At 37.0% G+C, this 17,580-nt stretch overlaps 3 protein-coding genes across 4 annotated transcripts; 2 read left to right on the plus strand and 1 right to left on the minus strand.

Moving 5' to 3' along the window:
* On the plus strand, window positions 1-6,803 carry ttll9 (tubulin tyrosine ligase-like family, member 9). Of its 2 annotated transcripts, none has more exons than XM_082144524.1 (15): window positions 1-101; window positions 855-1,097; window positions 1,265-1,314; window positions 2,106-2,198; window positions 2,309-2,420; window positions 2,548-2,733; window positions 2,813-2,881; window positions 2,996-3,086; window positions 3,392-3,432; window positions 4,315-4,402; window positions 4,511-4,569; window positions 4,651-4,847; window positions 4,957-5,070; window positions 5,171-5,292; window positions 6,353-6,803. In XM_082144524.1, the coding sequence occupies exons 2-15, from the start codon at window positions 1,062-1,064 to the stop codon at window positions 6,421-6,423; spliced, it is 1,329 nt and encodes a 442-aa protein (XP_082000650.1). In that variant the 5' UTR covers window positions 1-101; window positions 855-1,061; the 3' UTR covers window positions 6,424-6,803. The 2 variants fall into 2 exon arrangements, with proteins under 2 accessions (XP_082000650.1, XP_082000651.1); XM_082144525.1 differs by having other exon boundaries at window positions 1,268-1,314.
* fam217ba (family with sequence similarity 217 member Ba) lies at window positions 6,689-12,619 on the minus strand. Its single transcript, XM_082144523.1, has 5 exons — window positions 12,294-12,619; window positions 11,963-12,155; window positions 11,769-11,874; window positions 11,614-11,678; window positions 6,689-9,466 (listed from the first exon to the last, which is right to left on the minus strand). Exons 2-5 carry the CDS (start codon window positions 12,067-12,069, stop codon window positions 8,116-8,118), a joined length of 1,629 nt encoding a protein of 542 aa, XP_082000649.1. The 5' UTR covers window positions 12,070-12,155; window positions 12,294-12,619; the 3' UTR covers window positions 6,689-8,115.
* Window positions 12,620-13,376: 757 nt separating this feature from the next.
* ppp1r3da (protein phosphatase 1, regulatory subunit 3Da) lies at window positions 13,377-15,290 on the plus strand. Its single transcript, XM_082144531.1, has 2 exons — window positions 13,377-13,558; window positions 13,830-15,290. The coding sequence occupies exon 2, from the start codon at window positions 13,885-13,887 to the stop codon at window positions 14,788-14,790; it is 906 nt and encodes a 301-aa protein (XP_082000657.1). The 5' UTR covers window positions 13,377-13,558; window positions 13,830-13,884; the 3' UTR covers window positions 14,791-15,290.
* The last annotated feature ends 2,290 nt before the right edge of the window (window positions 15,291-17,580 follow it).

Raw genomic sequence — 17,580 nt, forward strand, 5'->3', positions numbered from 1 at the left:
ATTTCCAGCATCATAAATTAATTTCTAACTTCATTCATTTGTCTTCCTCGTCTATGTATTATTCTTTCATGAGTCAATCAATAACAGGAAATAAGAAAAAGGTATGTTACATGTGATATCTGAGAGCAGAGTATTTATTGATTTATTCATTCATTTATGTGTTTGTTTGTAAGTTTTTTTTTCAATAAAAAAAGTTAAGATTACTTTAAAAACACATTATTCCACATAAACATATTCTGGGGGGGGGAACTCATTTAGCCTATCTTGCTTATTCCAAAAGCAAATTCAAGATCTGTAATATTTGTGAGATTTGTATAGTAGGGACATATCAGAGTGTTGTTGGGAGGGTTGTTCCATTTATAATGTATTCATGGGTTTCATCAGGTCCCTTTCCACAGGTGTATAAAATCAAGCACCTAGATTATGAATGCAGACTGCATTGTGCTTGATTAATACACCTGTGGAAAGGGACCTGATGAAATCCATGAATACATGCGTCATTGGCGGCTATGCAGTCCGCCATATTGGAACGATCAAAGCCTGCAACATCATAATATATTTATTTTATATGTCTATGGTTTGCAACCGTAGTTAGACGCATAGTCGATTGCAGAGAATGTATTAATATAGTCGACTTCAGCAGATGATTTTGCTAAACTAACACAATACAATAAGATGAAGGCTACATTACAAGTTACAATAGTAAAAGTAAAAACATTAAAAAGTACCATAGTAAAAACCTGTAATATTGAGTTGATACAAATAAAAACACAAACCAACACAATAATCTCACATGTAAAAGGTTAAGCCATTTCTTCGGGAATTTAGATCTCTGTCTTTGATTTCACAACCAGAAGCTGCACAACGTTGTGGCATCATTGATTCTTATCATTGAGTAACGATAAGCATACCGTTCCAAGATGGCGGGCGCGCCGACATGTCTTAAGGAGTGATTCCCCCCTTTGCTCTCAGAACGTCACTGCGGAATACTCCAAGGCGATTGGTCCGCGGGGTTCCTAAGACAACACACAGACTACTCACCCTGCTTAGTTTCCGCTGTTATGAGATGGTTAGTTTCTGACATGTCCAAGAATAAGGTAAGCCGGTGACGTTTGAAACAAAAATATACTGAATCACGTGAAATTGTGAGCTATACAAGAACCATTTCTGCACACTTTCTTTAAAATTAGCTCTGCATTACAAAACTGTGTGACGCTCCAGCTCTAATAATGTTTGCTGTAAAATAAAAACTTACTTTAAACAGCAGACAGCTGGACATAAAGGTGCCTACAGTTCCCAAAGGAAAAAGGAAGGGTAAGTTAAGTCTGTTAGCTTTTGCTTTCTCATACAATGACATTCATTAATTTAAGTGTCTAGATAGGCATACTTCACACCACCGCTCTACTGTTTGAGTTCAGTGCGATTTTATTTTCTTAAAGAAAATGATACTTTTATTCATCAAGGACACGTTAAATTGATCAAAAGTGGCAGCAAATACATTTATAATGTTACAAAAGATTTACATTGCAAACAAATAGGCTACCGTTGAAAGAATCCTAAAAATGTATCACGGTTTCAACAAAAATATGATTCAGCACAGAAACCAGAACGGATTTCAACATTGACAATAATAATAAATATTTATTGTGCATCAAATCATCAAATCAGCATATTATTAGACTGATTTCTGTATCACGTGACACTGAAGACTGGAGTAATGATGCTGAAAATTCAGCTTTGCATTAAAGGGGGTAGTTCACCCAAAAATTACAAATCTGTCATCATTTTGGGTGACCAATCCCTTTAAAAAAATTACATTTTAAAACATATTCAAACAGATAACATTTATTTTAACATTTAAATTGTAATAAAATGTGACAATATTACTGTATTTTGGACTAAATAAATGCAATCTTGATGAGCATAAGAGGCTTTTTTCACTTAGCTACTAACTTAGCCTAATCTTTTAGTGGAGATGCTTGTGCAAACTGCATTTAAAAAAAAGCGTTTCATATTTTCTCTGAAGTTCAAACTGTTGTCTGTGTAGGTATGTACATGTGTATGAATAAAAGGTAGTCGAACAATCCAATGTGGTTCATTTTCAGGGAGGTAAGGAATTGTATACGGTACAGATGTGGCCTGACCAACACCATTCAGGATGTCCTAATCCAGAGACCAGGCTGGGTAGAGGTGAAAGAGTAAGTGCTGAGCTTTTACTGTGTGTGTTTTCGAACAGTAGTTCAGTATGTACAGGTTTCAGTATGTACAGTATCATCTTTGCATCATGCATTCATGTCTCCCCATACAGAGAAGGTGATTGGGACTTTAACTGGTGTGATGTTGGATGGCTGAGAGAGAACTTCGATCACTCGTACATGGAGGAACACGTGCGGATATGTCACTTTCGCAACCACTACGAGGTCAGTATTATGAAATGATGAAATTACGTTGTATAATACATTTACTGACCTGCAGAATATTGTGTATATTACAATCGAATGAAGGTGAACAGAAAATAATCATGATTGATTTATATTTTTTCTTTAGCTGACTCGTAAGAACCTGATGGTAAAAAACCTGAAGAGGTATAGAAAAAATTTAGAGCGGGAGGCTGGGCGTTTAGAGGCAGCCAAATGTGACTTTTTCCCACGGACGTTTGAGCTGCCCAGTGAGTATCACATATTTGTGGAAGAGTTTAAGAGAAGCCCAGGGAGCACCTGGATCATGAAGCCTGTGAGTGTTTGTTGCAGTACGATACTACCAAACTGATCATCAACAGGTCATCCATTGTTACAATAACTTCCCATCACAGGTGGCACGATCACAAGGGAAAGGAATTTTTCTCTTTCGGAAACTCAAAGATATCATAGATTGGAGGAAGGTAATACAAATTTGACAGCACCGAATCTTAAATCTTACATTTGTAAATGTAAATTCTTTCATTAGTGTCATCCCAAACCTCTATGTTGTGTAACGGTGCTGCTGTTGGTTTTAGGATGGGACCCGCTCTGAAGAACAGAGAGATGAGGCTCAAGTTGAGAGCTATGTCGCTCAGCGCTACATTGAGAATCCCTACCTCATAGCTGGTACATCTAATACATTTTTAAGGCCAATTCACACTTGCCCGACAGATGCAGACAGATGGCAGACTGTCGGATCAGTCTGTTACCCCTGTTGTCCTCTGTCAGAGCTTGTTTTCACCGATTGATCGTTGAATCCATGCTTATTGAGTCATGGAATGTCATACTGTAATCTGGTGATTGTCCGTATATGTCGGCATCTGTCAGTGCAGTGTGAATTGGCCTTTTGCTTCAGTACTTTATTGTCTTTATTCGATTTATTTGAACCTTTATTATTATAATAGCTGAACGTATTTGACCTCTACCACCAGGGAGAAAATTTGACTTGAGAGTCTATGTGCTCGTAACATCAGTAAGTGAGCGTTTTTTTTATTGCAATTTTATTTCATAAATATGCACAGTGCAAATGTTTCATTGATAAAGTACTTTCTTCTGCTGCAGTGAGAAACATGTTTAAAAAATGTGTTATTTTTGCAATAGCACATGAAATTTAAGTTATAGTTCACCGAAATGTTTTTATTCTGTCATCATTTACTCACCCTCGAGTTGTTCCAAACCTATATGAATTTCTTTCTTCTGTTGAACACAAAAGAAGATATTTTGAAGAATGTCTGTAACCACACAGTTAATGGACCCCATTGACTTCCATAGTATTTCTTCCCCCGTACTATGGAAGTCAATGAGGCCCATTAACTGTTTGGTTAACCATATTCTTAAAAATATCTTATATTTTATGCTAAAAGAAATTCATACAGGTTTGGAACAACTTGAGGGTGAGTAAATGAAGACTATCCTTTTAAGGTGCATTCATGCAATGTTGAAATTACCGCAATTATGAGATTCCGACTTGAGTTTCTACACCAAATTTATTTTTACACCAATTTTTTTTCGAGCGTACCTGATGCTCCATTAAAAATCTAGGCTATAAGTTTGCAAATGCATAATTAATGCATTATTATAACATAAATTGTTACTTCTTGTATTGTGGTTTTTGATTGTTATTTACTTAAATTACACAGATTCATTTTGGGCATTCCAGTGTTGCCATATAAACTATATAATATAAACTATATAACTATAAGGATGTGAACAGCTCCAAGTACAATGTCCTGGTTGTCATTTAGTTATTACGTAATTAATTACGACATAGCTGGACTTTTTGTTGTTGTTGACTTTACATTGCATTTTTAAAACAAGACAGGCAATATAATGAATGTAATTTTGTTTTTGGCAGTATATTCCATTGAAGGCCTGGCTGTATCGTGATGGGTTTGCTCGATTTTCCAACACCAGGTTCTCTCTCAACAGCATAGATGATCAGTGTATCCTTTGCTATATATTTCTGAACTACACTCTACTTTTATTTTACGCCCCATCGTACATAGACATGGAATTCGCTTGTTTATCACCTTTAACCTTGATGTTCACAGACGTTCATCTCACCAATGTTGCAGTGCAAAAAACTGCTCCTGATTATGATCCTGAGAAGGTATGTTGAAAGTACACTATTATGTTCATTAAAATATACTTAATTAAAAAGCAGTAATCGCTGACTTTTACTCTCTCCTAGGGTTGTAAGTGGCAGATGCAACAGCTGCGCTGTTATCTGACTGCTAAGCATGGTTTCGAGACAGTGCAGACTCTGTTTAAAGAAATTGACAACATATTTATTCGCAGCTTGCTTAGTGTTCAGAAGACCATCATCAATGACAAACACTGTTTTGAGTTGTACGGATATGACATACTACTGGACCAGGATTTAAAGCCGTGAGAATGCTTTATTTTGGACTTCATGTTGCTTATCAGAACTGTATGAATGTAGGAATACCTTGCATTGCTAAAAACAAAAAAATGACAGCAGTTTGCCATCATGCAGGTGGCTGATTGAAGTGAACGCTTCACCCTCCCTCACAGCCAGCAGTCAGGAGGACTATGAGCTCAAATACAGACTGCTGGAGGACACCTTGCACATTGTAGACATGGAGGGCCGGTACGATTTGACATTCGACAAACTGACATAAAATTACATGGAAGAGAGTGGAGGATTGTCTATTTTGACATTGTTGTCCAAAACATTCTATTATGCTTAGTCTGACAGGCAAGGAGAAGAGGGTTGGCGGATTTGACCTAATGTGGAACGATGGACCTGTCTACACCGATGTCGGTCTAGAGGCCATGGGTTGTTCTTGCCTCGTGGCAAATACACACCTTGGTTAGTGTCTTTTACTGCCTAATTGGAGATCTTGGCCTATAGTGCACTCAATGAGCCTGTTTCTGTCCGTAGTTGAGCTTTTTAGACACACTCTTAGGCATTTGTGAATTACATCCAGTTCAACAAGAAGTATATTCATTAACAATGCATGCTAGCCTGGGAAAACCCAGACAACTTCCGGCAAATTTAGATTTGCTCTGCAAGGAGTCTGGCAAAGAGATTTCATTCAAGCCCATTTCTAATCCCTCGAAATCGCGGCACCAATCAGAAACGTTGGGGCGGGCTTTACATGATGACGATCGCTCTGATTGGTTTTAGGTCTATCCAATTGCGCCCAGAGGCATTTGAGCGACGTCCGTTGGTGACGCCCGTTTGGAAATGAGTTATTAATGAAGCTTTGCCAGACCATAACTCAGTTACTACTGAGAATGGTCTGGTTTTAACCAGGCTAAATGCATGCATGATACTTTCTAAAAAATAGGGTACCAAATAGCGCTTTAAAGTCTTCAATAAGTATTTGGTCAAAGCATTAGTTGCACCAAAAATGAAATTCTGTCATCATTGTCTCACCTTCAGGTTGTTCCAAAACTGTATGACTGTATTCTTCTGTGGAACATATTTTGTATATATGGAAGTCGATGATCACCAAAACTGTTTGGTTACCAACATATGTTCTTTTGTGTTCAGGTTTGTAATGACATGACGGGAAATAAATGCAGAAATTTTTTTACATAATTTTTTTTATTAACTATCCCTTTAATGTTAAAAACATTCAGGAGCTCAGGAATTCTATTAAATGAGCTTTATTTTACCAAAATCTGGTAACGTTTTAACCCCTCTGTGATTTTGTCATTGTCTACAAAATATTAATGTTGTTTAAAAAGATGTCATTGGTAACAGGGTTGCAAATAACATATTACTACTACTCTTCATGCTATATGCTGTTAAACATCTACGTTTTCTAAAACACCTATTTGTGGAAAGCATCATATCACATACAGCATTTACTAATGTCTCCTGCAATAAGTACAAATGCTTTTTGCTCATTTTGTTTTTACAGGCTGTGTGAATGATCGCCAGAAACAGCTTCAACAGCTCCTAAAGCCTTTCCCAGGACAGAAGAGAGCATGATATGCAGATGACATCTAATCAGTGTGACAAATTATGCATGACATCCCACAAATACCTACAATGCTTATAATATTCACCTAAGGATTCAGATGAGTGTAAATATGAGCATTTAAATACCCAGAAGAGATGGCAAAGCCACTGAACATTTTCATTTACTTGCTGAAAATTACATGGTCTGTCATTGTTTACCGTTTTATAATGAGTTTAATGAAATTTCGATGACGGTATCAATCTCTGCATTCAAATAAATACAGTAGACAGAGGCTCTGATGATGTAATGAAAATGGTTTATTTTGTATCTCTAAAAATAGCTGCATTCAACTCTACCAACAAGTCCCAGCAAAATAAAAGCACAATCTGACAATGATAGGACAAAAGTAGATTTTTGTGTATGTGTGTTTTTTTGGGGTTTTTTTGCCTGATAAGGGAACTTTACAGTACATGACATCCAAAATGAAATGGTGCTACATACAGTACATCAAGTATGGAAATGTGGTACTACGTACTGTATGGCCTCAACCTGTACCAACTTTCAAGTCATATGCATTACACATATAAAACTACAAAACCACAACCATCATTGTTCCTTAAAAAAATAAACAAAACATGCTATATTTAGAGAACATGAAGTTCAATGTGATCACCTGAAAAGTTCTCAAGAAGTAAACAAACATAGATAACCTTGACCCTATTATCTTAATAGTTCCGTCTCCATCAACACAAACCGCACCACAAAACCACCATCATCAATCCTAACATCACAATTCAACTACATCTAACTCACTGAAAGGCTAATGTCTTCCAAAACATTCAAAGATAAATAATGCATTACACAAAACATTCTTATTTAACTAAAATTTCAAACCATTATAATAAACATACATTTAATAAATAACAAGAAAAGAAGTCCTTGTAAATAGCACTTTACAAAAATACAGTCGTTACAAAACATTCATTATTCATCTCAAAAATATACATTCTTTGACCAGTAGTGCTCACTACACAAAATGCCACACACTGACATTCTTAGTCGTACCTCCCTCAAATAAGAGATATGCACTGTACATGCACACTGGATTTAACTACGTTAATTTCATTTTATAGAGGATTTGTGCGTACAGTAAGCAAAGATAACCTGCTTTTATGTACTTAAGCAGATAAAATTAATATATCTTGAAGGAATGCACATTGAAATATACTAAAATGATGAAAAGGCATGATTTCTAAAGAGAAGGATACATTTTTAAGGGTGCGGTCACATTTACCGTTTCAACAGAAACCCATGCGATTTCACCTGAGGCCATTTCAACGGGTTCAAGTTATCATTGACCAATAGAAAGCTCCTCAATTTGAAAGTTATGTTGAGTGCGTGAACACAATGGCCAATCAGAGGTGTTTAAGAATTTGTTCAACAGCGCTAAAAATGCTAGAGGGAAATGCCGGTATAGTCAAATTTTTACAATTTCAGTACCTACTTGGTACCGAAGTCGGTACTTTTGACAACACTACTGCCAATAGACAATGGACCTTTTTCCAGCCAAATTTAGCTAATCTGACCGCACCTTTATCCTTTCTACTTATAACTACTTTTAACTGCAGTGATATTAGAATTGTTTAATTAGCTCTTCTTTACAATAAGCAAAATGGAAATGTTTTTGAGGCAACAGAAAATAGGCGTGAAAGGAGCACTAACTATTTGGCGTACTGAGCATTTTTCACTTTGCCATTGGTCTTGGTAGCTGATGGCACTTTTGCATCGCAGCTGTCGGCGACCATTCTTTTAGTGCCAGATCTTAATCGTGCTTCACCTGTTCTTGGACAATCCTTAACCGTTTTTTTCCCTGGACCACCACCTTCCCGCTTTATAGCGGCAGGAACTCGCCTATCAACCCCTTCACATTTTGCTCCAGGTGGATCTTTCTGTTTCTCTGCCTCATTTGACCTCACAGTCTTTCCTTTCTTGACCAAAGAATGGGATTTGACAATCGAGTTAAGTTCATGAGATGACCTGCGCACGTTCCCCACGGCCTGCATGTGGTTTTGCTGAGCCTTTGCTGCTTGAGGACTGACCAGGTGCTGGTTTTTCGATGTGGTGCGGTTTTCGGAGGTGGAGGCCCGGCTTTCACTGCTGCTTCTCTTTTGGGAGTTGGCCGGAGGAGCTTTGCGTTCTAAAAGGGGACTGAGGCGGGAATGGCGCTGGTAGGCATACGATGAGCAAGTGCCGTTGCAGAGTGGGTAACGGATATGGCAGTGAGGGCAAACTAGGCGAGAAAGCTGGGAGGATGATGGGCTGCTAACTGAAGAAAAGAAGCCCCGCTGACCCTGCCGAAAGCTTTTCGGAGAGCTGAGGCGTGTCGGAGGAGCAGTGTGAGGCCTGGTCCGGTTGCTGTTTGCTAGGACACTGGTGGCCTGAACTTTTGTTCGGATGATGGGCACGATGTGCTGCCCACTCTCAGCCTGAATGGTTTGTATCTGGTGCCACTCCAGCTGGAGGAGGCGCTCCAGATACTTCTCTAGCTGCCCTACGGGTTTTGGCCGGGGAGCCCTCTTACCCTCCGTGTTGAGGAAGATGGCGAGCTGCCTCAGGCTCCAGGTATTGAATGGAGGTGGCAGGAAGTCTGGGTAGCTGTAGCTGACATCATCTTCCTCCAACGACCTGGGGCCAGGGATGTGGGGATGCAGGTCCATGGAGGTGATCACCTCTGCACGGAGGTTAAGCTGAGGAGGAGTGCAGGGAGAAGGCAGCACTGGGAGCCTCTCGGAGTCAGACAGGTCACTGGCGCTGTCTGTGTCATCCTCCTGGTGCTCCAAAAGGCGGAGTGACTCCAGATCATGGACGTGATCCTTCAGGGTGAAATGCTGCAGCACTGGCTGAGGAGCCAAGGGTAGCGAGAGAGCACGACGGCTCTTCTCCAAGGCCACGTGGCTCAGTTCCATCTCTCTACAGCACTGAGGCTCCAGCTGAATTTTCTGCCTCTCCTGTCCACGCTCGGGACATGACAGTTTGGGACGTGAAGGCCTCATGTCTGATTCTCCCTGTGTGCTACAGAAATAGTTCAAGTGAGATATTTTATTAATTTATTAGGGCTGGGTTGACAATATTGATTTTTCTACTTCAATGAAATGAAAATGATTCTTAAATCCCAAGAATGATCTTTCAGTCTGTACTGTTTTCCATTGATGCATGAATCAAATTTCATTATCTGTAGTGTGCCTCCCATACAATAAGCTTGGTGATTTGTTATTTTTGATATTCCAATCCTGTCAATTCATTAAAAAAAATATGTGGCACGTGAACTTATCATCAGAGGTGGAGGTAACGCATTACAAGAAACATGAGTTACGTAATCAGATTACTTTTTTTCCATGTAACTAGTAAAGTAATGCATTTCTTTTAAATTTACAACAAAATATCGTTTTTAGTTACTTTTTCAAAATAGTTACTTGCTCATATAAGTAACGTAAGTTATTGTTTTCCCATTTATTGACTGACAGCTCTCCTGTCCCTATGTTGAGAGAAATCGGGAGTAAAGTGTAAACATGATGGTTATTGAATGTAGTGCTAGACTAAATGTGAGCAGGTATTTACTCATCTCCTTTGCACAAAAAGATTCAGTATTCCACAAAATGAATAAATACAGTCAAATGCAAACTCAGAATATTACGCAAACCTGCAATAATTATTTTAAATGATGTACTTTATGTATTTAATCTCACTTTATTAAACAATGTCTTTGCTGCTGACCTTCATTTGTAAAACAAACAAGCAAACCCAGGTTAGAAAAAGTAACGCAAAAAGAAACGCAAAGCATTACTTTCCATAAAAAGTAACTAAGTAACAGAATTAGTTACTTTTTTAGGGAGTAACACAATACTGTAATGCATTACCTTTAAAAGTAATTTTGCTTATCATCGCTTCCTCTTTACTACTTGTTATAACACCAAATAAAAATGAATGAACATTAGAAAGTATGTTGAAAGAAAACGTACAACTTTCAGTAAAATCTCTCAATGAGTGTTTCAACTGCCAAAAGACGTTAAAAACAGCTTGTAAACAATATATCACATAACTTTACGTTTACCTCAGGAAAGCCATTCAATGACCATAACATTTGAAAATTACTCTAGAGAGGCACATTTTAGTAAATATAAGCACTATATTACATGTTCATAATATTTTTACTTAACTTGATAGAGATGTCTTATTTAATGCATGTTTAAATAAATCTGTCAGGAAAACAAGTTATGACAGCCACAGTTTAAATGGTTATATTTCAGTAGAAACATCATTTAAAGGTGCAGTGTGTGATTTTTAGCGGCATCTAGTGGTGAGGTTACGAATTGCAACCAACAGAAGTTACGGTGGTCGTCGTCTGAGACAGCAGAGAGTAAAGCAATGAGGTTTCTTTACAAAGATAAATTAAGAAATTATGTTTACTTAATTATTCGGTAAAACGATATGTTATTGCGAATATTATTGTTTCTTGTTCACCACTGTGTCAGTGTTTTATTCGCTGACTTTAGCTAGCTTCTTTGTAAGAGGAACAACATAGTAGTAGTTTGTCCGTTTAGGGCTACAGTAGAAACATGTCGGTGCAAAATGGCTATTTCAGTGTAAGGGGAGCCGCGGTGTATATAGATAGAAACGGCTTGTTTTAAGGTAATAAAAACATAACGGTTCATTAAGTAAGGTCTTTATACACCACTGAAAACATAGTTATGTATATGATATTGCATTTCTGTCAACAGATCCTCCAAAATATTACACAATGCACCTTTAAGGGTGTGTGTTTGTAAACAACTCAGTTGTTATTAATGTGTTGCTTATTATACCTAAAAAGAAAATAGCAATTGAATTTAATAGTTTGGACTCTGTTATTAATTTTAACCTTTAAAATTTTAGTAAAGTACCACTCAGTTTCCTACATGGTTTCGTTTTTTTTCTTACGATTTTTTTTTAACGTGATTTAGAACCAAATGAATCATTATGAAGTCAAATTAAGCAGAGATTGAAATCAAATCGAATTGATTTGTGAAATCTGTGTCAATACTCAGCCCTAATATTTATCGCACAGCACTTGATCCTGATCAGTAAATCAGAGCATTCTGCAGTGAAATATCCATTTGTTTTATTTTAATACTATTCATTGTTATTTATATAATAAATTCCATATGCTAAGTAAAACTCACCCACGCAACTTGCAAGTGCTGCCAGTTGGACTCTTAGCTTTCTTTGGTTTAATGCCATTTTGGACCTGGGGAAGATCATGAAAACATATTCAAAATGCTGCAAACAGAAAAAAATACGTCTGATGAATCTTAATGTTGCATAATATGTAACTTACAATTTCAGCTTTAGGCAGAGGATCCTTCTCCTGGCCTGGATGCAAGGACACCGTTTTTTTGAGAGGTTTCTTATTCTGGTTGACGTATACTCCTCTCTTATTATTGCTGCAAATAAAGCATATATTCTTAGTGAAATATATATATATTTTTTTTTTTCTGTTTGATTTAAATAAATTGCTCTAATCAAACTTACCTGGCAACAATCCCAGTGTTTTCTGCATTTTTCATTCTAACCTTCTCCTTGTCTGGCACCTTCTTCAGTGTCGCAGACGCAGTTCGTTCCTGCAGGATGGGACCCATCGCATCAACACTATGAAGTGAACAGTCGCAGTTTCCAAGCTCTCAGCTGTGCCCCAAAATGTCCCATTTGTGAGCGCATACACGCACTGTGCGACAGAAGAGCATCATTGCAGATATGAAGCGAAATAACAGCGTCACAGCTTATATTTTCCCAGTTTGCCAAGAATTAGATCAATCCATTAAACTGGGTCGAACAAACTACTTTTTAACAGGGCAATAATCACCTTTGCATCTTGTTTATGAAATTCTCATCATCTTTCATTGAGCGAAACGCGTTGAAATCGCCGTTACTGTGCATCACTACAGCTCGATCAGACTTGTTTACCTGCTGCTTTGTATGTTCAAGCATCGTTGTCGTCGTGATCCTACGACTGGCATGATGGGAATTGAAGTTTATAACTGAAATACGAGAAGCGGGATAATTTCACCGCTGCCTGTTACGGTTACTCATGAAACATGGCAAAAAACAAAATACGCGTAGGTGCATGTATCAAGAGGCATGCTATTGTGGTTGTGTAAATTCGCAAGAATCACCGTTTTATTAAAATGACCAGCAGTGTTGCCAGATCAATGGTAAACATCCTGGTCTGAAAAAAAAAAAAAAACTACTCACAAAAAAATTATTAAAAAGAAGTGAGCCCTGTTTATTTCTGACTGGGTCTAAATACATCAAAACCTCAAATTCAATATGAAATCCAAATTGACCATTTTTTTATGGAATATTTATGTATCATTCCGTCTTTAATGGACCCTTGTGATGACGCGTTTAACGTCATCAGCTTCATAAATCCTGCAAAGTTTTTCATAATTTCATTTCATTTTTTAAATTTATGTACATTTTTAACACTATATTTATTATTATATTACCTTTGCTTCAAATTACAAAAATAAATAAATAATATAGTTAATGCTGCTGTGAGGGTGTTTCTAATACAGCTTTTTGTTTCAAAATTACTCTTTTTTTAAAGTTATGAAAACACTAATGTGGAGTTTTTCTTTTGCTATTTGAGCAAATGGGAACACACAAATATATATTTAATGTAGTCTCTCATTCACCGCGTTTACCTAGCCTATTTATGTCTTCTAAATATAAATGTTGTCATTGTTTTGGAGCACACTAGCTTATAGATAACAGTAAGATTAACATATTCATACTAAAAGCCAAAAAGCTTCAAATTTGATTCATGGGGACTTAAAAAAAAGCCAAAAGTAGGTTATAATCGGCGGACATGGCAACCCTGAGACCCACAGCATTTCCCGAGTACAGCTGACGCAGTTGCCACGCCCCCTGCATTTGACGTCACACCCCTACCAGCTTTGCGCAGTTTGCATGAAATGCATCATCGTATGTGAGTGAAATCACGTAGTATACTTCATCTTTGCACAAAGTTTGTGTAAAGCTCCTCCACATTATGAACGCTTGGTTTATCAAAATAGCGTCGGAGTATCTTCAGATGCGTCGTAAACCCAAACACGACGGATTTTACTGGTGAGAGAATGAAAACACGAATTTGAACTTCTTCTTTTTTTGAATTTTAATACAGAGCCAACGTCATTGACTATATACGTTTGCACTGACACTGTACCATTTTAAAAGATATTAAATGTATCTTGGATAAAAGTGAGCTGAGATTAAAGCAACTATAGTAAGCAAGCCTGCCATGTTTTCACAGCTGCACAGTATTATGCCAGACGTGCTTCTTTGAACTTACTCGAATATTTAATAAGTATTTATAACCTAGAATATTTCTCATTCTCAGGTCTCTGTAAGTTCTCTGTGCAAGGTGCACTGGAAGGGAACTATTTCTAATAAACATGGCCTGGTCTTTGGGATGTTTCCATAAAGACACACCCCTCGAAGAGATGAATGCTGACCTATTTTCTACCACTGTATCAGGTTCCTCAAAGCAAAGTTCCACACTGATTTCCCAGGGCATGTCCCGCTCAAAAACAGACAGTGGGAGGAGGCCAGTTAAAATTCGTCCACCTAGCCCGAGAACGACTCCAAGGCAAACTGCAGGCCGCAGCCTGTCATGTGAACCCCCAACCAAATCCATCATCCAGAGGCGGACTCAGTCCCTTCCATCTCCATCAGAGAGAAGGAAGCTTAGTCGCAGAGCCAGCGTTCGATTTGTGGACTCTTTGGGGTTGGACCTGGAAAATGTCAAGGTTTTCAAAAGCGGCGAGGACCCATTTGTCCCAGAGCATGTTCTCTTCCGACTGTTAATGAATTCTGAGCTGGCCTCGAGTAAGAGGATGGAGATATCCCTACCATATTTGAAACCCATGTTCTCTGTCCAGCCAGGCGAATGCTCAAACTTCACGGATCGTCTGTGTTTTCAGCAAGTATGTCTAGAGCGGGTTTTGTGCTATGAGCCTGGCATTATAGGGATCGTTCAAGTTGTGAATTTGGCGTTTGAGAAGGAAGTGAGTGTCCGCTATTCCTTTACAAACTGGAAGAGTTGCTCAGAAACCAAGGCTTACTGGGTTACAAGCAAATCTATTTCAAATGGGCCCTGCTGTGACACTTTTCGATTTCATCTTCCCGTTCCTCCATTCATCCTTCACCCTGGGGCTGTGCTGGAGTTTGCGGTCTGTTATAAAGTAATGGGGACTCAGTTTTGGGATAACAATGGTGGGCAGAATTACAAATTAACCTGTCAGAGTTACAACCTGCCTGTGCCGAAGGAATGTGAAGACAGCATGATACACTTTATCTGAGGACACTGAAAGTTAGATGGAACTTTTTTAAGAGCACTGTTTTCACTTTTTCATTCTACTTGCAACCACCAGCATTTTCACCATGTGATATACATTGCTGAGCTTCTGGAGGTCTTGCCATAGCACATTTACTTGGTGAATAATATGTTGAAATATGAGATTTTTAACTAAGAACTGTTTAACTGGACTGTAGCACTGAGAGTATTACTGTATGATGACTTTATTAATGCAATATAGATTCAAAAAGTGCCTTTACTATATATATTTTTTACATTTCAGATTTGCACTTGTTTGTGTAAGGATTTTATTGTCACTATGTGGTGATTTTCATAGTAGCCTACTTGTGTATATTGTAAACAGATGTTGATGGAATAAATTATAAGGATGTGTTCAGTGGAGATGGGGAATACCACTTGTTTTAAAGAACTGGTTAAAAAATATTCAGTGATTCTCTTATCACATTGTCCTTTAACTTCCAATAAAGCCATATTTAGACACAATATTGTGCTTTTAAGTGTGTTTTTTAAATTATTAATGTAACTTCAGTTTGTTGCTGCCACCAACATTCAGTTCATAAAAACAAACTAATTTACAATAATTGACATTTGGGTCATTGACAAATAAAGCTTAAAAAAAGTTTTTTTTAAACAATCTTTTAAAAACTGATGTAATGCATATTTTTGAGTCATGAAAAATGTGTTTAAACAAGTTTCAGTTGTTAACATTTCAAAGTGTTTAAATACATTTTTGTGACGTTTTATGTTAGGCAATACAACCAAATCAAATAGTTGTATACATGGATTTCTCGGCGACGTCATCACTGCATGCGCACGCAACCAGGAGGCAGAAAAGACCCGCGGCCTTCGTACCAGAGTAACGTTAAAGGGTTTAGGGTAGGCTAGTAGCAGGTGGTGTTGTCGCTAAATCAAAATGCTAATTATCATGTTAGACTAAGTTAGTAATGTAACAGCCAATGTTAGCAGTGCAGCATCTATAGAGCCCGAATTTGCTTTTATATAAGTTAACCTTGTTTACGTTACTTTACGACCTGCAACATTTCATGACTTCACACATGTACGTGGCAATAATATTAAAAAACTTACTCTAAGCAATGATGAGATCTTGCCGGATCCCTACGCAATACATGACGATCTTTGGATTGTGGATGACAAGTGGCCAGCAATTGTATGGCCTGATATATATAATTATCTTATTCGAAATCCATACACTACTGTTCAAAAGTTTGGGGTTGGTAAGATTTTTATGTTTTTGAAAGCAGTCTCTTGTGCTAAAAAATTCTGTAAAACAGGAATATTATTAAATATTATTGGAACATACATTTTAAAATGCATTCAAAAAGAAAACGTGTAATTTATCAAAGCTGAATTTTCAGCATCATTACTCCAGTCTTCAGTGTCACATGATCCTTCACAAATCATTCTAATATGATGATTTGATGCTCAAGAAACATTTCTGATAATTATCAATGTTGAAAACAGTTGTGCTGCTTCTTATTTTTGTGACATTTTATTTAGGATTCTTTGATGAATAGAAAATTCAAAAGGACAGCATTTATTTGAATGTCAAATTTGCGATCTAAATAGCTGTTTGAAAAAATAAACATGTATTTTTTTCACTGTTCATATGTGGTTGAGCAGTTAAACTCTAGTATGTGCTCATGACAGCACATAATCCACCGTCAAATCTTTGATTTACAGTAAGTAACGTTATATGTGTGCAGTCATGAAATGTTGCAGGTCGTAAAGTAACGTAAACAAGGTTAACTTATATAAAAGCAAATTCGGGCTCTAGATGCTGCACTGCTAACATTGACTATTACATTACTAACTTAGTCTAACATGATAATTCATACATGCATCACAGTATGTCCGGATTTTGATTCGTAAACAGTTGGACTTTTTACATAATGTTATATTAATATGAAACACAAACAAACAGATCCAACTCTGAAATTGCAGTTTATTATTGAGTCAACAAAAAATTACAAACAATGCGAAATCTACGTTAATTACAATGTTCTTTTATTCTTTTATTACAGAACTCGGCATAACGGATAGCGTTTTTTTGCCTCCTGGATGCGCGCGCATCCGGTATTGTTTGTATACAAGAAACCCGTGTATATACTGTAGTTGTACCACCTGACATTGAAAGTGTACCAACCTTCCCACATACTTGAAATGACCAGAATTTGAGAGAGATCTACAAACCTTTTGGATAATGCATTATTTACTGTTATTACCTTGTCAATTCATAATAAAAGAGCCATGTTTGCAGTTGTGGCACCCTGATATTTGAAAATATTTAAATTGATGGACAAAAGTTTTTCAATGAGCTAAACAGCTTTAAAACTACTGATATATATATATATATATATATATATTAAATGTTTATAAGAAAGGTTTCAAACCTAAAATGTGCTAAATACAATAGTATTTAGTTTAAAAAATATATATTATTAAAACACCATTTTAAATAGTTTAGTCGGTTCGTTTGTTCGGATAAGATAACAAAACATAAAATATTTTTTATTATTTTAATGTACTAAAAATGAACTCAAACTAAATAGGTTATGGTTAAGTTTTTAAAAGTAATTTACTTTAATGAAAAAAAGGTATATTTAATAATGATTGAATAGTCTACAGTCGGTGAGTTTTGAATCGAGAAACATCGATTCATTGAAAAGATCCGACTCCAAAGAACAACTTTTTTTTTTTTTTTTTTACCAGCGTCTGTTTATGTGGCCGCGCGTGCTCGTCATTTTACTTTCCC

The sequence above is a fragment of the Leuciscus leuciscus genome, assembly GCF_965113295.1.
Source record: "Leuciscus leuciscus genome assembly, chromosome: 18".
NCBI lineage: Eukaryota > Metazoa > Chordata > Actinopteri > Cypriniformes > Leuciscidae > Leuciscus > Leuciscus leuciscus.